Below are 24,605 nucleotides of genomic sequence, written 5' to 3' on the forward strand. Positions count from 1 at the left end.
GATGAAATTCAATTTATCAAAAATTTTGTTATGGATCATATCTGAGATGCTCAGTAGAGTGTTTAATAGAAGTGATGATGGTGAGTATCTTGTCTTATTCTTGATATTAAAAGGAATGCTTTTAATGTTTCACTATTGAGGATGATATTTGCTATAGGTTTTTATGGCTATTTGGCATTAGGTTAAGGAAGTGATAATAAGTTAATAATAATTTAGGTGCCTCGGATAATGCTATAAAAAGTTGATAGGTGACATATCCCTTTATTGATAGCTTTATGAAGAGTCAAAAGAAATTCACATAAAAGCAGAAAGGCACTGTGGTACACGAGAAAGGATACAGGTTTGAGGGTAAGTCATCCTTGACCTCAAATCCCAGCTCCTTTACTCATAATTTTTGTGGCCTAGGGGATACATCTTTCTCTGTTTCTGTTTCTTCATCTATAAAACCTTATAAAATTGTTTTAAAAATTGTCATGTATGAAGGGGTTTAGAGAGCCAAGGAAGAGTCCTAGCAGACACCCAGCTGACCGCTTGTTGTGGATAAGTTTTTTTTTTTTTTCAAGATTTTATTTATTTATTTGACAGAGAGATGGCGAGAGCAGGAACACAAGCAGGGGGAGTGGGAGAGGGAGAAGCAGGCTCCCCGCCGAGCAGGGAGCCCAATGCGGGGCTCAATCCCAGGACCCTGGGATCATGACCTGAGCCAAAGGCAGACGCTTAACGACTGAGCCACCCAGGCGCCCCAGGGGGATAGAACTTTTAATTTAACAAGGTCACTAGTCCTACCAGCTATAAAGGATTTCTATAGGGTTAATACAAAGTGTCTTATACTCAGTGCCAAATACTTTTACTTTCTAACCCTTTTTTACAGTAACATTATATTTCTATACTAATTTCTTCAATCAGAAGATCAGTATTTTAAATGATTCCACCTTCAGAAATATAGCTCTAGTATTTTCCCTACTGATGGCAGCAATCATTGAGAAAGCATATTAAACACAACTCTCATTTAGTCAAGGTTGCTGTAGATACTGTATTCCAACAACATGTTTCATTTTCAGTTATATAATACCATAGCAAATGCTTTTTACTTGATAATTAGGAAGACATATGGCAAAATCCTAAGCCACATATTATCCACTGGGTTTTGGATTTCAGATGTCTTATACCCTGAAATAGTCACCATTCATTAATTACATTAAAAATCTGAGATTATGTGAGATTGGCGTACCATCAAGCAGAGCCCATATTTTTATCTTTAAATGATTCTATTAAAAAATAAAAGCTACAAAGGAAATTATGAAAATTAAATGTTAAATCAAAACACATGGAGCTACATCTAAGGTTATTAGATGGCATCTTAGACTTAAATAACCTTTATATTTAATTTTCCCCCATTTCCATTAGGAGAAGATGATGCCTCATTTCACCTGAATTCAATTACAAATAGCCTCCTCTTTACAGATAACAGTACATAACAGCAGAAGGGACCACTTAAGAGCAAATTAAGTTGAAACTATCACCATAATTTGGATGCTGCAAAGATATGATAAATCAGAGCAAAACTCAATGGAAAGTGAATTGATGTTCATGAGTGTTGAAAACATTTAATCTACAGGAATGAGACCCCCCCCAAACTTTAAAAAATTCTAGAAGACATGTTATTTTGTTAGTCTCAAATGTTTCTCTTGACAGATTACATGAGCACACATTAAGACAACATGATGTAAAATTACAGTCAGTAGGTTAAACATTTCACTGTGTCACAGGGACTCATACGGAAAATACTGGTTTCCCCTTATTAAATTACATAATTACATTACCCTTTATTTTATTTTTTATTTTTTTTTTTCATTACCCTTCAAATGTTAGTTTTAAAAAAGCAATGAAACTCTATAGGTAGAATGCATTCTTTTTTTTTTTTAATATTCTATTTATTTATTTGACAGAGAGAGACACAGTGAGAGAGGGAACACAAGCAGGGGGAGTGGGAGAGGGAGAAGCGGGCTTCCCGCAGAGCAGGGAGCCTGATGCGGGGCTCGATCCCAGGGCCCCAGGCTCATGACCTGAGCCGAAGGCAGACGCTTAACGACTGAGCCACCCAGGCGCCCCTAGAATGCATTTTCTAATGACTGATTTGGAATATAGACTTGATCTGAAATGTTTACCAGAATATCATTACATTTTTAACTAACCCTCAAATAGCCTTACATCTATAGGCTAAACTGGAAGAAGAAATATTTATTCAATAATTGAGAAAAACTGGTGCTTACCACGAGATCTGGGAAGCCAATAACAACTGTAGCATAACTATTCTCATCTGAGAGAATTCGGTTAGGAGAGGCAATCTTTTGTCCGACAGCTGAACTTAGATTTTCAGATGATAGTTGATCACTTGAAATTGTATGAGGTATGCTGAGATCTGCTTCTGAGGTGTCAGAGAAACATTAGATACCATATGCCCCTGAAATGCTCCAGGAATTAATTTTTGCAAGATTTCATTCTTGCCAACTCAAACAGAAAAGCACAAGTTAAAAAAGAGAAAACACTTTAAATTATATTCATGGCCTTTTGTTTGAGAAAAGTCAGTTTTTACAATCAAGGCATCTTCTCTAAGTGAATGCAAGTATTTACTGAATTCAAAATTTGATTAGCAATACCTATTATCATTAATAGCACCCTGCAGGAAAGACATAAACTGATCCAACCCAGTGCTGGTAATGGTATGTTTTAGTTTTTTTTCTAAGTACTATTCACTCCCCCCAAAATGGTGATGAATTAAGTAGAAATCCTGAGGGGCTGTGTAGAAAAAAGAAAAGATGCTACCCTAAAAGACTAATGGACTTGGAACCTAAATGTATAGAAAAATTCTGATTTCTCAGTTCAAAAAATTCAAAGACAGAACTGAAAAGATTGTACATTCTTATTTACTAATTCTAATGTAGTTACTAAGTTCTCTCTTTTGGTATAAATTTAACATATGTTGATGTTATTGTTCTTAAATGATTCTAGAGGACTGTAAGCACGTACCATACAGCCATAAGCACAAAGAACAGGGAATTTACCTTGTGTAACTCCAAATCCTGTGCTAGGGGGCTCCTCTTTCAACATGTACAACTGGCAAACCCCACTATCCTCAGATGCAATGTGTGCAGGCTTACTTAAAAGATATTTCCTGTAAACAAACAAAACATCTATGTGAAAAGCTTTTCTTCTTTAGTAATTGTGAGTCCAGACTATGAAAAATCAGAATTCCACACCCCCCCACACTCCAAAGCCTTGTTTTTATATTCTGAGTATAATTTGCAATTTCAGAGTTACATCATGAATTAACAAATAACTTCTCAACACTGTCTATAGGGAGTAGTGCAAAATAACAATGCAGTAATAAATAGGAACTAAAATCCAACACTTCCTATATGAGGACGGGCTGGGGGAAAAAAAAAGCAACCCTAATGCGACACACCCCCATTATCATGGAACCTGCTACTGATATGACTGTTTGATCAGCCAGCAAGTTAAGTGGGAATCTGGCCTCTTATCTGTGACTAGCTGAGGGACAGAAGCCCTCACCACTGTAATCCCCTTGATCTACCTATTTTTAAGATTTCTAAAATAGGGATGTATAAATAGCCAGAAATCTTTTGCAGAAGGATACTTCTGCTTGTCACCCTAGGGGCAGAGAGAGTCTGTATTTAGCCAGTGGAGGTAATGCATGAGAGAGGGGACTCAAAATTTAGTGTGCACCCTATTTATGCCAAGTGCATATAATGTCCCTTTCATCAAGAAGTATACAATCCAATGGGGGGAGCTACACAAACATGAACATGACTAAGTAAGAGCAACCAAGATAAAACGAAGAAGAAACTTCTAAGGGGTGAATTCTGTGAAGCTCCAAAAAAGCAACAGCTCTAGGACAGAGACCCTCTGAAGAGAGGATAAATCAAAAATCTATTTTGAAGTGTCTCTAGTTTGGCAAGAATACTGTGAATTCTCAATGTACTAATAGGAAAAAAAAATCCAAAGAAATACGGATCATACGTAAAAGTCATTATGTTTTTACCGTTAATTTCAATGTCATTCTCTGAAACACTTTCATAATTACTCTGCGAAGCAATATTTAATTTATTTTAGTTTTCCCCCTCCCTTTCTTCTTTCACCTACAGAGACGCCAAATTCAGAAACTGTTAAAAGATGGACGTTGGAAGTCAGAACAGTAAGGATGCTGGATAACTGATAAACATGGCTGAGCTATGGTATACTCCATGAGATGCTATGTAGATCTACCCACTGGTTTGTTTTGTCCTCCACCAGAAGCCACTTGTCCTCTGCTACAAGAAAAGCTGTCTTGAGGTTGATGGGAAGTGAGATGGTGTGAGTTCGCCCTTCTAGAACATCCAGCACAGTCAGGCTGTTCCTGAAAGAGGAGAAGAAAACTATCTGAAAGGAAATGGTGAGGATAATGGTTGAGTAATGACGGCACAGTCATTTCATGATCTATCATGCAATGCTAAGAAGAAGGTGTTCAAGACTAAATAATAACAAAGAAAAATGGCAATTGAGACAACGGGGATGGGGAGGCAGAGGGAGAGCAAGTATCTTAAGCACCCAGCACAGAGCAGGACACGGGGCTCATCTCATGACCCAGAGTTCGTGACCTGAGCCGAAATCAAGAGTTGGAAGTTTAACCGACTGAGCCACCCAGGCACCCCAAGCTCTATCTGTTCTTAGGTCTGTTTTTAAATGTTTTACAATGTGGGAAGAGTTACTTTTACAATAAAACATTTGCAATTTGGTTACACTGGTTTTAAAATAAGAAAAATATAATTAAACGAGGAAAGAGAGTGGACAAAATAAGGATCCCAGTTTAAATCTTCTATAACAAAGAGCTCACCCATTTTCTTTGTAGAATACTAGCCAGTTTTTGTGCGAAAATTCTTTACACATTTTATAAGTTTCCTAAAGACAAAACAAAACAAAATATTCACATTAAATGTGTGAGATGCAGTCATGTCTCTTCGGCTCCTTTCCCTTAAATAAAGTTCTTTGACATATAAAACATGTAATTCTCTGAGAAGCGACCTCTTTACTTAAGACTCTTATGGTAATGTGGATCAAAATATATTTCAAAATTTATTTCATCTTTAGGATAAAAATTTTAAAAATAATGCCAAATACTGGTTAGAAATAAACCTGCTATCTGGTGATTAACTGTGGAATTTATATCATGACATAAACATACAGGAAACACTGTTTTTTGTAGATTTGGATACATTTATGGCATTTAAATTATCTGTTGTTTTTTTTTTTTCATGGTCTTTTAAGACTTAAGTATGCTCTTCTGCAGGGCAAAAAGTAAGTCTTGCTTTTTCTGAATGGCAGAATAAATTCTCTTGGATTGGCCTAGAACTTATTTACTAGTTTAATTTAGTTAATGTATTCAAATGTTTATTTATCTAGTAGGTGCAATCAGGTGTCAAACTCATCAGTTTATTACATAAATCCAAAACATAAACACATAACTCGAAAACAGTTCAGTGACTACATGGTCAGGAATTTGTCATGAATATCATGCTCAAAAAGCTCATGATGTTCTATTTTTATTATAGTTCAGTCCTGACAAGTCTTCACATGAGTATGATGTCTACAAACAAAAAGTTACTGGTTACTTAATTATAAGTGCACCTATGTCTATTTGTATGACATGAACATCTACAAGTGCACAATAAGAGAATTCTCTTGTGCAGTGTAGTAGTAAACCAAAGGCATGGAGAGGGATGGGCATGCATGCATCTTTAAGGTAGAAAGCTCCAGAAATCCTTGGCAGTTTGCTGGACACGTTGGGTGTTCCTTACTGTTTCCTCCTTGTTCCACCAGGAAGGTTTCTTAGGTGGACCCTCTTCTGAAGGGAGGATGAGACGTCGAAGGGCTTGGCCAGTGGTGTCTAACAATAGGATGACATTACTCTGGAAATAAAGAGAAGAGTAAAAAGCTCAAGATTTGTTTTTTTTCCTTTTTTCTTTCTTTCTTTCTTTTTTTTTTTTTAAGCAGCAGCCTCTTGGCAACCTGGGAATAAACGATACAGTGGTAAACCAAAGGGAAGATGACAATATTGAAAGACTTAAGAGACACCATAAAGACACTAAATGGTTATCCTTAATATAGAATGTAAAGTACTAGACGGTTATAGGAAGATATTTCCAATTATGTAATGCAGAATGTATTCTCTTTGAAGACTTTATCTTAAAACCATCTCCTTCTAAATACAGGCTACCTTAACCATGATTCTGTTTCATTATGTACTTGAGGAAATTAAGAGGATCAATAATTTTTAAAGTCCAGTTACTTTTATTAAAACTACACTTAAAGAATATTTTGTTGAAAACTGTCTTACGTTGTGCATATTAAATCTCACCTATGTTTTTCACAAATCCAGGTTTACTTCAGAAGATATGTACATGATAAAAAGATGGGTTAGCAAGAAAAGATCAAGGATCCTAAGAACCTAGTTCTAGAATGAATGTTTCTTCATTTTAAAATTCACTAACCTTGAAGATCTCACAGTTGGTGCTGCAATAATGTTCAAATGAGAGGTTTCTCCAGCAGTATTAATCACAGTTTTGCAAATGGAGTAATAATCTCTCAGTAATTAGCATTTTTTTAAGAAAAAAAATTTTAAATAAACCTTAAGCATTAAAATCAATGAACAGAAACAAGTGAATAAGAACTTAAAATTGAGAAAGCCAGAAAAGGTGAAATATTTTATTTTATTATTTATTATCATTTTTTAAAGATTTTATTTTATTTATTTGAGACAGAGAGAACATGAAGGGGGGGCAGAGGGGGAACCAGACTCCCCACTGAGTAGGGAGCCCAACATGGGGCTGGATCCCAGGACCCTGGGATCATGACCTGAGCTGAAGGCAGATGCTTAACCAAAAGGTGCCCTATAAGATGAAATACTTTAAAGAGATGCAATGAACTTGGCTTTCTTTGGTTAAAATTTAAAGATGTTTGAAGATTAGACAAAAAGGTGTGCAAAAAGGGCACCTTTGTCAGGCCTCATCGTTATGCAATTGTCTTCTTGTTTTTGCTTTAAATTTGAGGCTCCTCCAGTTATCCTAACCCCTATGAACTTTTCATTTCAAAAACTTTCTTTGGGGAAAATGAAGTCATAAGGCACCCAAAGAATTAATATATAGTTTGCAAAATATAGGAAACAAATAAGAAATGTCTGTTTGCTTGTCTTTAATATTTACTGAGCAGCTTATGTTTAAAGCACAAAGGAGAACACAATGATGAATTAACCATGACCCTTGCCCTGTCTTATGTAGTCCAGTTGGAAATAAAAAGAAATGCAAAAAAAGACTGATGATTCATCTGCAAATCTGGGACCTCATCGTGTGGTTTCACGTTTATTTGACTAGCTAATTGTATTGAAGTGCTCAAGCATCAAAGTCATATTTGTACCGCATAGATTCCTTCTCTCCGAATCTCGGCTGTATTAAAAAATCCTACTAAGTATGTCGACAGAGCCTAAACTTCTCTGCAAACACCACTCTTCGAGTGCATCATTGGTATAATATGCAATTCTCCATTCAGAATGTGTGTTAAGGATATTCTTTATAAAGTCATCATTTCCTATGAGAAGTATTATTTCTAGCCTCTGAAAGTTTGAAAATGATGGCAATATCTTAAAAGTTTTACTTAAGAAAATGTATTAAGTTAAAAATTTACAGTCTCCATCTAGAGTAAATCTTTTCTAGCAAGTATTTTTTAAAGGAGAAAATCTTTCTCGTATGGTAAGTATGAACATTAACACGAATTCTTAGCACTTTAGCAATTTGGGATAATATTAACTCTTCTAAGCAAAAGAAAGTCCTAAAAATAATGTTTGATTCCAAAACATGATTAAGCAGAAGAATAAGGAGATGATTAAACAGATACGATTAAGCAGAAAAAATAAGTAAGTACGGTTTTGCATTTTTCTTCCTTTTTAGGGTCTGATACTTATATGCTCATTATTTGGCATAAGTGGACTGAAAAACTGTATCTTTCTAAGTAAGTGACAGAAAACATATATATTTCCAGCCATTGTTGTATTTAGACTGTTTTAGAAGCAATTGGCAACATGAAGGAGTTCTGTTTCTCCATCCTTTTAGATGCTAATGGTTTCCTTCTGTAAATGACTAATAATATATTCTGTCTGAGTTTAAAAATAGAATTTTGCGTCACATCTGAGTACATGTAATGTGGCTTTGGGGCTCCTTTAAGGGGGCAGGGAGAAGAAGCAAGTGAGCAATTTTATTATGTTTGTATCTGACTGGGAGAAAAGTAACCTCTGGATGACCTCAATGTCCTAAAGTCTGAAATTCTAAACTTTGTACAGATGAAATAAGTAATCTCATGGCAGGGGAGGGGGAAGGGAGGAGGGTCTTTATTTTTAGGCATGGCAAAGTTTCCCTTTCCTCACTTAAGATTTTATTTTAGCAAGGAAGTTGAGCAACTTTTTTAGCCAGGGAAATGCATCCATAGCAAAGCTTTATAAAGACAAGGCACAGAGGAATTAATGGGAGTACTTCTCTACGATATTTTAGCTCTGCTTTCAGGGAGGGCAGAATGGGGAAAAAGGAATTGAGGACAGTGCACTCATTTGCTAGTTGATTAAAATTATTTACCATTTGTTAAATTTTATAGACGCATGCTGTTCATTTGGAATCAAAGAGGTCTTAGCCTCCTAACAGGGCCATAATATAAAATAGGCAGCTAAGATACTCTCTCTGGGAAAAGAAGAGGCAATTCAGAGTCCAGTGGAAGTACTCCTATAAGCTGTGCATGCTTGCTCAGGGGTGCTGAGGTAGTTTTCTAGAAAACAGTTCAGACTGTGGTCAAAGGGCCAAGTCAGGTGGTAGAATGCAAGAATGCCAGGAGGCCAAGGGCTGCTATGGAAGTTAGGTACCTCTTTGCACTCAACAGAGTATTAATCAGCGATGTTGCCAAATAGCTGGATCTTTTGAGAAAATATAATACTTGCTAGGAACCTAAAAATCTAGTACTTTCAAAGAATTGGTATATGTAGATTTGACAGTTAATTTGACAGCTGAAAATTGGGCAGGACTGTTTGAATAAATACTCCAAATTTAGATTTTTATTGAAATGCGATTGGCTTACTGAATTAAAAATCACCAAGATATCATGTGCTTTTTATGACAGACTCTTCTCCTTGTGGAATTCAATTCAATGGCATTGATATTTTATTAGAAACCTATAAAGTAAAACCCTTATTCCATGTGAAAATTAAAAAAAAAGTGAAAATCAGAAAAAAATTTAACTCAGAATTTATGATAATTTATGCAAGGCCTAAAGTTAAAGTTGACTTACTGACTCAGTGAAACACTGACATGTTATTTATGCAATATTTCCTCTTGATTAGACATGGTCTAAAAATATTGTTTCTTGGTAACTCTTTGCTCTCCTGGTGACTTTAAATACTTATAAATAACAACACTGCATTTCTTTAATATCTTCCTATTGTGAATACTTTTTAATTATTCAGATTATTCTTTTCTCCAAGTAGCTGCTGTGAGTGAGATGGTGGATGAAGTTTAATTCTGGTGGGGTCAATCCAATTTGGTTTGAATCTCAGTTTTACCATGTATCTACTGGGCAGGTTATCTAAACTCTCTGAGCCTCCATTTCTCCCATTTAAATAAAGGGCAGCCTCAATGTGCTACTAGAAGAATAACATGAAATAATGTATGTCATCTTTTATTTGGCACATTGCCAGCATTTAATAATTGATCCTTCTCCTTGAGAGGCTCATCACTTGCTTTCTGGGATACCACACTCCCTGGTCTGTCCACCTACTTCGCTGGCCACTCATCTTTAGTCCCCTTGGCTGATTTTCCCTGTATCTCCCTGATTTCTTAATATTTCATTGCCCCAGAGCTTGGACTTCTCTACCCACACTCACTCCCTTAGTGACCTCTTTCAGTCTCATGGTTTTCAACAACATTTTTCTGCCAAGGACCCCCAAATTTATATTTCCTGTTCTGATCTCTCCACTGAACTCTAGGCTCATCTACTTGGATGTCTAACAGGCATCTCAGATTTAATCAAATGTCTAATCCCTCACAAATCAATTCCTCATCTCAGCTGATGGCGACTCTACCCCTTCAGTTGCTCAGGCCCTAAACCTTGAAGTTGCCCTTAATTAACTATACCCTCTTTCACCCCATGCATTTGATCTGTCAGGAAATCCTGTTGGTTCTACCTTCAATATACATCCAGAATCCATCATTATTGACAATCTTCATTCTCTAAACTGCAATGATCTCTTGCTGGATCACTGCAAACATTTCTTAACTAGTCTCCTTCTTTCTGCCTCAGCACCTACAGACTATTCACTGCAGAGGAGCCAGAGAAATTCTTAAAAATATAAGTCAGGTCATGCTACTCTTCTGCTTAAAACACTCTAACACCTTCCTCTTCCACCCATAGGCAGGGCCCAGGACATTACAATGGTCAATGAGGCTCTGCACAATCTGCTTCTCCATCCCTTGCACCATGCCCCTTCCCCAACCAGCTGAGCAACCTCTGCGACCTCCACCTCCCTATACTTTCCCCCTCACTCAATCTTCCCCACCACACTTCTTTAAAGATGGAACAAAAGCATGCTCCAGCCTCTGGGCCTTTGAACTTACAATTCCCTTTGCCTAGAACTCTCTTATTTTAGATATCTGTTCTCCCCCTCACTTCCCTAAAGTCTTTGCTTAAGTATTCCCTCCTCATTTAGGCAATCCCTGCCCATCCGCCCTATTTTAAATGGCAATCTTCCGCCAGCCTTCTCTTTTACTCTCCCTTGCTTATCATCTTCTAACTTGAGATATAATTTAATGATTTCTTTTGCTTATTGTCTACCTCCCTGCACCAGAATGTAAGCTTTTCAGGACAAAGATTTTTGTGTTTTGTTTGCTGCAGCATCTCCAGAAATAGGCACATGATATGTATTTGCAGAATGAATAATATGCTCGGTATTGTGGATACTAGGTGGATAATAAGTATGCAAAAACATTACACTTCCTTCTATTGGTATAGTACAGAGTAACGTAGACCTTTAGAATTCTCACTAATTGCAACACAGCCTGCTTTTTGATCTCTACCTTCTGTTTGGAATTATTTTAAGCTTGACTCTAAGCATCTGTACGACCTTGAGCATCATTACATACCAAAGGATCTCAGTGTAGTCTTGCAGTGAACTGAAGGTTTATGTCCTCCCAAAATTCATATGTTGAAATCCTAAGCCCTGATGTAGTAGGAGGTGGGGCCTATGGGAGATGAGTAGGTCAGGAGGGTGGAGTCTTCATGAATGAGGTTAGTGCCCTCATCCATGAGACACCGAGGAGATGCCCTGCTCTTTCTGCCAAGTGAGGTTACAGTGAAGACACAGCGGTTTAGGAAGTGGATTCTCACCAGACACCAGATCCAGATCTGCTGGTCCTTGATCTTGTTCTTCCCAGCCTCTAGAATGGTGAGGAATACATTTCTGTGGTTTGTAAGCTACCTAGTCTATGCTCTTTTTCTGACAGTAGCCCGAACAGACCAAGACAAGTCCATTCACTGTATTTATATGGCTATCTCTACATGAAGAAGGTCATTCAGGTTTCAGATAAAATGTCATCATCCAAGAGGAGCACTCTTTAATACTGTTCACTCTTCCACCTCCTCCTACCCCACCCCTATCACTCCCTAGGACATTACCTTGTTTCTACACAGCCCTTAATCACTACCCGAGATGGGTGCATTTATTTGTTGGCTTCCTTTGTCGTTTATCTCCCTAGAGAGAATGGAAGCTTCACAACAAAGAATTATCTGGCCTCAAATGTCATCAGTGCTGAGGTTGAGAAACCCTAACTTACAGGCTTCCAGAATCACAGGTCATGTTGAAGTCTCTGCAGAGAGGAAGATATTAGCCTACCTTTGTGGTACTGACAAAACACAACTCTGATCCCTCCTCGATCTTTACGAAAGCAGTATTTTTACTTACAGGTTGCAAGTCACTCTTGCCTTTTCCTTCACATAGCTCATTGTTGGCATAACTGTACCACGTGAGCAGCCTGGGATGCCTTACCTGCTGCTCATGGAGAATCACTTGACCCTTGAGGGGATTTCCCAGTGGTGCCACTGTCACAAACGGGTGCCAAACTCTACTGGCCGTTCTTGGGAAGACGTCAGAAAAGTCCGCCAAGTAGCCACTTTTCCCAGTCATGTTCATAAAGTATAAGGTGATGGGATTGCATGCAACTACATAGAGGGTATTTTCCTCATTTTCTGTAATGACAAAAAGGTGTTAATTTTGTGGTCTGCATGAGATTTTCTGACTGGTCAAGAGGTCCGGTGAAATCTGAATCATGAGACAGAGTGCACAGTTGGAACTCAGCGGATGACTTGTAGATGGACTGATTAGAAGATAGACATATATAGAAATTAACTCTGATTCTAAGCTTTTCTCTCACAAATACAGAAGAGGTAAAAAAGCAAAGAAAAAAACAACAAAAACTCTAGTCTGCGGACAATACTGAAAGAGAGTTAAATGATAGGAAGGGCAGCATCTGGGTTTTGTTTTTAAGGGCTAATTCTGACTGACAGCAGCTGCCTGGAAGGTTGTTTTGAAACGGCAAAGGCCAGGACAAGGTTTCACCAGAAAAGCGTCCTGATTAGCCAAGCCTCTCGTAGGCGTGGGCCGAGGATCACGCATACTTATTTCCTATCCCGAAAGATGCAACAAGGGCCAAAGTTCAAACTTTATCCACAAAATCCGTATTTATTCTCTACTAGTGAATGTAAAATACCTTCACAAGAGCACCAGTCTGTTACCAAAAAGCTCTGTATATTTTTAAAGCACATACTTCTATTCAACAAAGCTGATTTTAGTAATAAACAATATTCATAGAAGTTATATGAGCAAAAAACTTGCTTCTGTCTTTTCGCCTCAACAATCCCCATCTTAGGCAGGTGACTTTCTCCCTTTCCTCTGTCATCACCTCTGTTTAACAGGACCTTAGTAACTGCCATCAATTGAAAACTTCTGCCAAAACGTACCCAAGGGCACACTGCATGAATCAGTACGTAATGGCAACAGTCCAGAAATGTAGATGCCAAAAATTCACATCCTTTATTTGCCATTCTTTACAATAAGTTTAATGATTGCAAATTACTCCAGCCCTGCTTTCGTAGTTCATGTAATCATCAAACTGGAATCCCAGCCCCCAAATCCAATGTTTCTCTTTTTCTTTTCCCCTTCTATTTTTAGCATACACCTGGGTGTGTTTAACTTTGTGCTACAACTGTAATGAGAAACAGACATATGCATACAAACTTAGCAGGGCCTATGTGGATTCCACAATAGTATTTTGTTAGGTTGTTATAGGAAATTAGTTCTAAATTACATACAATTACTATCCAATCCAAAAATGACACAGTTACTGAGTCTATCATAGACTTCTTGATGTTTAGAGGTTCTTTTAATCCCTCTTTTTAAAAAAAATCAGTGCAGGAATGAAAAATCAAAAGAATAAATTGACATACCGTGTGATGTAGCAATGTCACAGATTAAGTTAATTTCATCCAATGGTAACTTCCAGGAGGCACATTCTTCAGTAAAGGTTTGGGATCTTTCTTCATATCTTTCTATTGGATACTCCTGTATGTTTATAAGGGCTGGACCCTATAATAAAGTAGTTATCTGGGTTAAGGAATTTAGGTAGTTACCAAAATGTAGGAAGGCTAAAGTTCTTCAAAAATATAGAGTGTAAATTCAAATTCACAACATCATGAATTACCTCGTCTAATTTTATTGACTGACATGGTACCTATAACAATAATACCACACATTTGCATTTATAAATGCTTTCATTTGTGCTATCTTATTTAATTTCTCACTTTCTTTTCTGTTTAGTCACAAAATATACCAGATGTAAAATCCCATAGGTTTCTCATTACTTCATTCCTTCCTAAGCCAAGAGCAAGTTTTGAACTGCAAGTATTAGGACCCAGGGCTGTCCAAACCAGGAGAATAATCAGTAAATGTACGAATCAGGGCCTGATACAGTTCCACTGTAAAGAATGATTATTATATCATTATATAGAAAGTATGGGCTGAACCTGGGTCTTTGAAATAAAATATATATAAAAAAAGTGACATTTGAAATAAAAAAAAAAATAACCACTGATAACCACTACCATTATTTACAAAAGACGGACTATAACACAGGTAGTGAACATTACTCAATATAAACAGAAGGAGAGGAATTAATTTAATAATGTTATTGATATTAGGGCTGGGTCCTTCGAGATGCGAACTATATAGAACTATATAGATGTAACCACACTTTCAATATCCGTGTGCCGTACAGTCCCTAATTAATTAAAAATGTCTGGGTTAGATAGTGACTCTTGTAGCATCCCTGCCACCCTCGACCCCGCCCCTTTCTATCTGGTCCCTATCTCAGGAGCCGGAAGTCTAAAAACTACGTTCCTCATACTCCCCTGCAGTAAGGGTTCCAGACATGATTTAGGTTCTGCCAATGAAATGCACTTGAATGGTCCACAGGTCAAGTCTGACCCACTGCCTGCTTTTGTAAATAACATTTTATGAGAACACAGCCATGCTTCCCTGCTAACATACTGTCTATGGCTGCTTTTGTGCGACCCCAGCAAATGGAATAGCAGCAGCAGAATCTGCATGGCCGGAAACAGTTACTATCTGGCTCTTTACAGAAAAAGTTTGCTGATCCTGCTTGGCTATGTAGCTGCCAGCAACAGGGGTGGTGGTAGAAGCAGAAGCACTGATCTTGAGACTGAAAATCCAGTGGTGGCCCGTTGACTTCTGTTTCTTCTGTCCTTTCTGGTGATTTTATAAGCATCCAATTCCCCACAGTAAATCCCTTTCTGCTTGAAATACCTAAAGGAGTTTCTGTTGCAACTAATGATTGATACTCTTTCCCTTTGCCTTTTTACATGGAAACAAGTATCGTGGAGTCAGTGTCCTAGGATAACACACAACATACCTGACTCTAACTCAGGTTAGCTCTTTGGAATTCTATTGGCCACTAGCAATGATCTACATTGAGTTCCTCAGAGGCCAGACTGGCTTGAGAGCTGGAGCAGAAGCTAAATCTAAAATAACCTCAGAACAAGTCATTTCTGGGATTGTATGGGCTTTTCCCAGGGAAGATATAGAAAAATCTGTAACATTCAACATTTTAACGAAGAAATAATGATATCAACCTTTACGTCTATATGATGAGTTTCTGCTGGACACAACAGTTTTTGTATTCCATTTCTTGACTGACCAATCGTCCAGTAGCCCATGAACGTCGGCTCTGGCAGAGGCAACCTGGCAAGGATGATTTGAAAAGTAAACATTTCTTCGTGTTTCTAAGTCATAGAAAAAAAAAAACGAGCTATTATCAACCACATGAATAAATTTGAAGAACGCTTCACTTAGAAGTGAGTTATATTTTATTTTATTAAAAGTCTATAGTATGACATTTAGAATATACTTTAAGAAGAAGATTACACTCCTGCCATTTGCAATGACATGGATGGAGCCAGAGAGTATAATGCTAATCGAAGTAAGACATAGAAAGACAAATACCATATGATTTCACTCATATGTGGAATTTAAGAAACAAAACAAGAAAGGGGAAAACAAGAGAGAGGGAGAAATCAAGAAACAGACTCTTAACTATAGAGAACCAAAGTGATGGTTACCAGAACGGAGGGGGTGGGGGGGATGGGGGAAATAGGTGATGGGGATTAAGGAGTGTGCTTGTTCTGATGAGCACTGGGTGATGTATGGAAGTGTTGAATCACTATATTGTACAACTGAAATTAATATTACACTGTATGTTAACTAACTGGAATTAAAATAAAAACTTAAAAAAAAGAAGACTTCACATTTCTGAAACTCAGAAGGTAAGGTCCTATTCTGTTTTTACCTTGATGACAAATATAATTAAGGTTTACTCCTTAATTTCTCCTTGACTTGGTAAAATACTTAGTAATTTAACACCTCAATTCCTAGTGAAGTACAGGAAGGATTTAGAGAAAAAAATGAAACAATCCATCTATTTTTTTAGTCTATTCTTTTAAATTTGGAATCAAATAATAAATAGTACACAATACTACAAGTCACATAATTCTAAGTTGTACAGGGCAAGTTTCATAGAGTGTATTTTAGTACTTTAACCTTTCCTCCTCCTCCTTCTCCTCCTCCCCTTCACTCCCCCTCCTCCTCCTCCTCTTCTTTTTTTTACTTTGAAGTGTAATATACATACAGAAATGTTCACACCAATGTATCACCTAGCCCTGAATGCACCGCTGTATCCAGGTCCTTATCTCCACTAAGGGAGCTACTATCCTGACTTCGAATGGAATTATTCTGTGTTTAGATTCCTTTTTATTTAAAGTGACTTTTACATAAAGTGATTTGCCAAAATATGGCAATGCTAAACTATAAAAGCACAGACAAATTTTTGAGAATAAAGCCTTCTCATTTTAATCATACTATCTCTTCTTTGAATCTTTAAAAAGAGAACCATTAATTTGTCATTTAATTTATTATAAATTTCTTATTCTATGGTAAGTTAAGGTAAAAAATGATTCAGAGTTAAAAAGTCATTTAAAAATAAAGCATGTGGGACTATAAATTGAAATACATGCTTGGAATGAGTTTGATGATTATTAAAAGAGTATATATTAAAAAAGAGTATATATTTACATTTAGTAATTATTTTATTTTCACTAAAAGGAGTACACATATTTCCAAATGCTTAATAAGACCATGTTAAGGCTCAGACAGTTTTTGCATAAAATAATGGAACCAAGCATTCTGGTAATACGCTTCTTGTCCCTTTGAAATGCTAATGTTTAACATACACACAGAAGAATTTTACAGCGAAATTCTTCTAATTCATATGACATAAATCTCTCAAAAGGAGGTATGTGCTTTTTTATCTATCATCTAAAATACATTTTAAGTGTCTGGACAATTACCCAGATTGGTCAGCCACTTCCCTGTTTTTACTAGAAATGGGGTGGGGGGGCACCGAATCAGGGGATTTACCGTTATTGTGTTTTCTCTTTTAAATGTAATAAAAACACATTTCAGTGTCAAAAGGGCAGATCTTGAAAACATGTTGCCAACTAGAATCTCTCCTTGTTTAGGGAATGACCAGCATTCTTCACTTGTTTGCAGCAGTTCACTAAAGGAGAATTAGATCTCCAAATAGAGAAGGAGAAAATAAAGGAAGGACACACCTCATTTCCCTCTAGCCTGGAAAACTTAGTGAAACAAAATGCAGGAGGCCTGTGTTCTAGTTCTTCTATTAACTAGCTCTGCAAATGTGGGAAGAGAAAAGTCAGCTAATTTCTCCGAGTGTTAATTTCTTCCTTTGTGAAATGAAAGGGATGATCTGCAAGGTTCCTTATAGACTGAGGAGTCTCTGATGATCTATCGCAGGAGCGAGTAGAGGGAAGTGTCAGTGCTAGATTCAAAAGCCTTGCAGTACCTTCGTGCTCTGAAGTGAAAATACTCAGAATGAAAATACCTATACCTACCAACAGAATCAGTGCCCTTGACAGATAAGTATGCTTCATTAAAGCTTATAAAACAGGCTCTAAATACATCTCAAATTAGCTCTTCGAAGACAACAGAAACAGTTACACATCTTGAAATCTAATTACAAGTGGACAATTGCTTTAAAAAATGATCCTTGGTTGACAGGTTGATATCTACCCTAAAAAATGGATCTAAAATAGCCCTTAATAATCTCACAAAAATATACAGATGCTTAAAAAAAATTCATCCACTTGAGAAAAAGTAACTTTATTCAACTTCCAGTTTTTATGGACAATTTCTGGGATGCTCATGAAATCTGGTTTGAACTTGCAAACTCATTCTAAATAACACTCATGGAAGATCAGGCTGCCTGGTTCCATCTAAAAATAGCACTAGCTGTTTGGTTGACAGCATGTGGGAAGAACCCTCAGGTACCCCATATAGAAACTATCTGGAACCACATAACAAGATTGCTATTGGCAATAACAGCTAAAACCAAAAGACACACGTCGGGTATTCTGGAGTCATACAACAAACTGACTCCACCTTGCTTCTTGGTAACACGAAGTGTTGTCCTAAGACTTTTCCTGTGGGCTCCAGACTGGCCAACTGAGGTAAACCAAAGCCCCTCACTTATTTTTCACTACTAAGTCCTCCCAATAAGCTGTGGAAAAATGTATTACTAACTCTTTCCCCTTCAATAAGTCAGTAGTCAGGGGAAAGGGGAAGCACTGTATTTGGGTGCATGAGTAAGCTTTGGAATTGGAAACATAATCAACACTAATTTGGGGCTAACTCTAAACGAATAACCAGTTAGCAAAAGACCCTATATTCCATTACTGAAATCTGTCATCCAACTTTAATCACACTTAAATTGTTACACCTGATTTCATGGAAATGACAATGGTATTTTCCATGATTTTTAGATCTTGACACTTGTATTGTTTAACTCTATTAAAGTCTTAGCTGGAATGATGTCTGGATTTGATTTTAAGGGGGAGGAAGATGAACTTAAGGCCTATAAATAGCACTACTTTTTATCTTCAATGTCATTCATGAATTTATGTTTTTTAAAACAATGTTTCAATTCATATGTTGTGATGTTTCTTAATCCCTGGTGGAAGTATTAATAAAGATCTGGAAGTAAAAGTTTTTTTTTTTTTTTAAGATTTTATTTATTTGACAGAGAGAGATAGCGAGAGCAGAAACACAAGCAAGGGAGTGGGAGAGGGAGAAGCAGGCTTCCCGCTGAGCAGGGAGCCCGATGCGAGGCTCAATGCTAGGACCCTGGGATCATGACCTGAGCCGAAGGAAGACACTTAACAACTGAGCCACCCAGGCGCCCCACTTTTCGTGAAAACTTTTACTTCCAGGGGCGCCTGGGTGGCTCAGTTGTTAAGTGTCTGCCTTCGGCTCAGGTCATGATCCCAGGGTCCTAGCATCGAGCCCCGCATCGGGCTCCCTGCTCAGCGGGAAGCCTGCTTCTCCCTCTCCCACTCCCCCTGCTTGTGTTCCCTCTCTCGCTGTGTCTCTCTGTCAAATAAATAAATAAAATCTTTAAAAAAAAGTTTTAACTAAAAGGTAAATACCAAAATTATAACTCAGATCAAATTATATAGAAAGCAAAAAAAGAGTTTTTTCCTAAGCATGCCCACAATTCATAACATGATGCATATGGACACCAAAGCTGAGTAATAGAGTCTGAATGACATGCAAGAGATTTGTCTAAGATTGTTTCCATAAAGAGGTGATCTGGGGTTTTAGAGTATGTTCTGGCAAATTTCTGCCTTCTCTGAACATTTGCCAATACTATTTCTGGAGTCTCAAAGAAACACAGAAAAAGATTTGGATCTTTCTAGGGGCATTATGCAATTGGAAGTTGTTGACGTACTTATTAGCAACAATTCCTAAAACATCTCCTTACCACGAGAACTACTAATTTTCACGGGAATAGTGGAACCCCTCAGGGTAGTTCCACCAACTCTCAAAACCTCATCAATTACTACCATCTTGGAGAAGAAAAAGAACAACTTTGATTTTAGCAGTCCTCACTCACTCCTAATGTTTTAGATCTAACCTCTCGTAAAAATTAGGTTGGACTGTCCAACTGAGTTTACTAGAGCCTTTCATAGAATAACCCTGACAAATATGTCCACTTTTGGCTCTTATGACTTCCTCTCACTCTCCAGCCAATTTAGGCCTTAGCCACCTTGAACTGCTACTTGCTCTTCCTGAACAAGCTATGCATTTTCATGCTTCCATGAGGCTATTTCCTCTTCCCAGAATTCCTCTCTGCTATTGCTTCTTCGGTGAAATCCTTCTCAGTCTTAAGGCCCAATTCAAATGTCACTTCCCCTTGCATCTCCTGCCCATATTTCTTTCTGAGCAGAATGAATCTCTTGCTCTTCTGGGTTTCCATGGAAATTTGCACATTTGGAACTCTTAGAAACTCTTAGGATACAGTTCTGTAGAATTCGTAATTTTCAAATTCAAAGCCTGAGAGAATAAAGTTTTTGAGATCAAGGTCAGAAGTGAATCCCTTGCAAATATTTATATTTATTAAAATAAAAAGTCAGGGGCGCCTGGGTGGCTCAGTCGTTAAGCGTCTGCCTTCGGCTCAGGTCATGATCCCAGGGTCCTGGGATCGAGCCCCGCATCGGGCTCCCTGCTCCGCGGGAAGCCTGCTTCTCCCTCTCTCACTCCCCCTGCTGGTGTTCCCTCTCTCGCTGTGTCTCTCTCTGTCAAATAAATAAATAAAATCTTTAAAAAAAAAAAAATAAAATAAAAAGTCAGCATACTTAAAAAGAGAAAATAGAAAAGCTCCTTAAAACACTTTAAATAAGTAATAATGGATATTACTATTTCTCAGTTACCCTCGTTTGCTAGAAACTTCTGAGTCTCCCTGCCCTGTAATCTCCTATGTCGCTGGCAAGTTAACTTTGCTTTGCTGCAGATGATGTGCACACGAGTATATGTAGGTGTGTTTCCTGTCTTTGCCTAGCTCTGCATTAGACATGATGGCTTTCGCTTTCTAACTTAGACTTGTGTTCCTCTGCCACTTAGGTCCTGCTGACGTCACAGAAATGAAGAGTAATTTGGATGCATGAGATGGAAAAAGATTTGGGGAAACTTGCTGTTCTTGGCTGACCGTTCTCAAATATGCGCTCCGACATCCAGAATGACTCTGTGTGGTCTTAGTGCCGGCGCCTCGCGTCACTCTGTGCCACAGCAGACATCGTCAGCTTGCTCCGCACAAGCTTGCTCTGCACAAGCTTGCTCTGGCTTTCTTCCTCCTCGAAGAAGGTGCCGAAGTACGGTTCTGGGGCCTGGGATTCCTTTCTCTCCTCTTTCTTCAAGTTTTACTGCAAAAACTTCTCTTTTTCTGCCATCTGCTTTACCAACCACATCTTAGTATTTTCTAATCTTAAGTTCTTCCATTTTCTAATTATCCACATCAAGAATGACAGGGATTGGATCTTTCCCAGTTGGAAATTCCCCACACTTTCAACCCCCCACAGAAAACCTCTGTTATTTCCCACAAGAAGGACTCATGGGATGAGATAACCCTACTGTGAATATAGCACTTTGAATATAACATTGCATAGCAAGGTTGGTCGTTTACATATTTTCCCAGTAAGATGAATTCATCAAGGGTAAGGCTTACATCTTACTTGAATTCTTGACTCTCTGGTACTCAGAATCCATCCATTCTGCCACTGAAATCTCTCTTGCTCTTGGGCCTCCTTTCCTCTCCACTGCCACAGGCCGGCCCCCACTGATCATGACCCGGATGACGGCATGGACTGCTTCCAGACAGGTCTTCCTGCTGTCAGCTTCACTGCCTTTCGGTTTGTTTGTTTTTTTTTTAAAGAAAAAAACCCAAAGGAATCTTTCTAAATTACGCATTTGACCATGCTACTTTTTGGTGTCAAATTCTTCCAGGATTCCCTCTGACTCTTCTCTCCCTTTTAGCCCCATCACAAGGCATGCCCTCACTCCACCCTTTGAGTCACCAAACTACTAGCAGTTTCCAAAATGCACCGTGGCCTCTTAAAACTGTCTCTGCTTGAAGTGTTTTCTTCTTTATTTGCCTGGAGAAGGAGGCCTAGTAATCCCTTAAGCATTCAGCCTGGTTAATCCTCCCTCTCCCCCAGGGCAGAAGGCAGCAATCCTACCTCTCTGATTCTCTCTAGTGTGACTCCAACAGAACACAAGTCACTCTTTACTTGAGTGCTTCCCCAATTAACTATAACCTCCTTGAAGGCAGATATGAAGCCTTCATCACCTTTATGTTTCTGACTCCCTACCTAGTGTGTATTGATATGAGAATCAAAGGCAAAAGAAAAAATTACATTTCCTTACTGCCTACAGCCCACTGACAAGTCTTTGAAACAGGCAGAGTGACCCTCCTCTGGGAGCTCAGCTGCCTGGATGTTGACACTTTGCTAAGGGCAAAAGGCAATCTTAGCCCGACCCCCCAGGATCCTCTAGGTCTTCTTTAACATAGAAAAGTTTCTTTGGAAATGTCCTTTATCTCTATCCCCCAAGATACATGTTAGCAATCATCCTCTAAACATATGGCCCACTGATAGACATCTGAAGGGTCTCCTGACTGAGGGTTTACTAAACAGTAATCAATGACCTTTTCCTAACAGCAGCCACCCCCCTCAGGATCCTGGAAACCTTCCAAAACAGGCTGGAGGCTTGTGCTGTCCCTAAGCCCCTCCCGACTCGAAAGTATGTAACGGGCCAGTCCTCATGACCCCAGTGCAGCTCTTCCTGCCCACGGGTCCTGTCCCTGTGCTTTAATAAAACCACCTTCTGCACCAAAGACGTCTCAAGAATTCTTTCTTGGTCATGGGCTCTGAACCCCACCACTTTAAACCGCATCATTTATCACATAAATGCTCAATAGTGTTTCTTTTTCTTTTTTAAAGATTTTATTTATTTATTTGACAGAAAGAGAGAGAGCACAAGCAGGGGGAGGGGCAGAGGGAGAGGAAGAAGCAGGCTTCCTGCTGAGCAGGGAGCCTGATGCGGGGCTCAATCCCAGGACCCTGAGATCATGGCCCGAGCCAAAGGCAGACGATTAACCGACTGAGCCACCCAGGTGCCCAATAGTGTTTCTTAAATAAATGAATGCTTGGCTACATCAGAACGGCCAAGATCTTTACCTACTTGTTTCTCATCTCAATGGCAAGTTGCAAACCACTATAGCATTCTTCCCCCATTGCGTCCTGACTACATGACTCTCAATAAATGATGCAGTCTCCTTTGCAGGTGTATTTGGAAGAGTTATAGGTGGAGATGGGGGATTTCTATGTGACAGGTATCACCTGCAAATGCTCAAGGAATCCAAGGATAACTCTGGGAGAATTTAAGATGAGTATGAAAGAAGATTCATAGACCTTAATGATTTCTATGTAGATTGGTTATATTTTAAATTTTTTCTGCACCTTCATAAAGGAGTTGAAAGCAAATGAAATGGCCGTGAAGCTACTTTATAATATACCAAGAGAATATGGGGCAAGGCTTTGAAACTATAAAACCCAATACCACCCTTCTGCTCATAACAGTTCTGGGATGTCATTATGTAAATCTCATTACTTTTGAAAACCAAGAGCTCTTTTATGAAATGAAAGTAAATCATCACGCAGAGTGGAACTGTACACCTTAGAACTCCATGATCAGCACCGTGAACTCATTTGTCAAAACCAAGAGTATAAAAAGAAAATGATAGCATATAATAATTTGGAAAATGGAAGGAGAAGCACAAAACTTTAAGAAGAGATTCTTAATTTAATGAGATAAACAGTAAACTGATAATTATTCCTATTTTCAGAAACAAAACCTAATGAAATTACTCCAAGAGAGGCTCCGGTTGGAACGCTCTCTGATGCCTGGCTACCCTGAAGTTGGTTTTGGTCAGAGAAGCAGCTGCTGTTGATGTTCCAATTACACAGGGTAAGTCTTCAGCATAGAAAACCAATTCTAGACAGATACCCTTTCAAAGACATTCATTATAGATGAAGCTGTTCTGTCTGCAAATATATACAACTATTTTTATTTTTGCTGCTTTAAAAGTGTTTTCTTCCCTCACTTGATATGTTTAGGCTGATGTCTACCAATGCATAAATTTACCTATATTGTGTTGAAATGCAATAGAACTGCCTGGTTAATGTGATTTCTCCTGCGCCAACGTTCCACCCTTAGAGTAGGCATTGCAGTGTGGTGCACCAGAGACAAAGATGCCCAAATGTAGCAATCTCAGAATAGACCTTTATTTCATCATTTTTATTTTATTTAAATAAGAAAACAAAATGAATAATTCCAGTGCCTAGATAGTTGGTGGACGTTTAAAAAATACAATATAGAAAATAATATGCATGTTAGGATATTAAAATAGTACAGAAAGTGAGCCTTCCTTTCTCTACTCCAGGGCCTCTCTCTAAGGCAACTACTCTCAACAGCTACAACTGTATTTTTATTTATTTATTTTTTAAAGATTTTATTTAATTATTTGACAGAAAGAGAGAGACAGCGAGAGAGGGAACACAAGCAGGGGGAGTGGGAGAGGCAGAAGCAGGTTTCCCGTGGAGCAGTGAGCCTGATATGGGGCTCGATCCCAGGGCCCTGGGATCATGACCTGAGCCGAAGGCAGACGCTTAACGACTGAGCCACCCAGACACCCTACCACTGTACTTTTAAATTGCTTAAAATGTGAACTTATTTAAGAAGTTTAATAAAAATATTGGCTGGGGTGCCAGTCGGTTAAGCATCTGGCTCTTGATCTCAGCTCAGGTCTTGATCTCAGGGTTGTGAGTTCAAGCCCTGTGCTGGGTTCAGTGCTGGGTGTGGAGCCTACTTAAAAAAAAAAAAAAGTTAAAAAAAAATTGGCTAATACGGACCAGAACTTATTAATTCAAAGTTACCTTATTTTGCCTGAAAAATGAAATTAAAAAAAAATTTAAGAAAGCATTTG

The 24,605-nt window shown here is 38.3% G+C and overlaps 1 protein-coding gene across 6 annotated transcripts in view; it reads right to left on the reverse strand.

Moving 5' to 3' along the window:
- The window catches only part of VWA8 (von Willebrand factor A domain containing 8), a 348,712-nt gene that overhangs the window by 105,534 nt on the left and 218,573 nt on the right, over window positions 1-24,605 (reverse strand). For 5 of the 6 annotated variants that reach the window (XM_078070311.1, XM_078070310.1, XM_078070308.1 and 2 more), the window contains 8 exons: window positions 15,289-15,397; window positions 13,588-13,726; window positions 12,131-12,330; window positions 5,856-5,966; window positions 4,895-4,959; window positions 4,292-4,417; window positions 3,066-3,175; window positions 2,274-2,428 (listed from right to left, as the gene is read on the reverse strand). In XM_078070311.1, the coding sequence (XP_077926437.1) occupies window positions 2,274-2,428; window positions 3,066-3,175; window positions 4,292-4,417; window positions 4,895-4,959; window positions 5,856-5,966; window positions 12,131-12,330; window positions 13,588-13,726; window positions 15,289-15,397 (1,015 nt within the window). The remainder of the gene's footprint in view (window positions 1-2,273; window positions 2,429-3,065; window positions 3,176-4,291; window positions 4,418-4,894; window positions 4,960-5,855; window positions 5,967-12,130; window positions 12,331-13,587; window positions 13,727-15,288; window positions 15,398-24,605) is intronic. The other variant, XM_078070309.1, reaches the window with a different exon arrangement.

This window comes from Halichoerus grypus, chromosome 4 (assembly GCF_964656455.1).
Source record: "Halichoerus grypus chromosome 4, mHalGry1.hap1.1, whole genome shotgun sequence".
NCBI lineage: Eukaryota > Metazoa > Chordata > Mammalia > Carnivora > Phocidae > Halichoerus > Halichoerus grypus.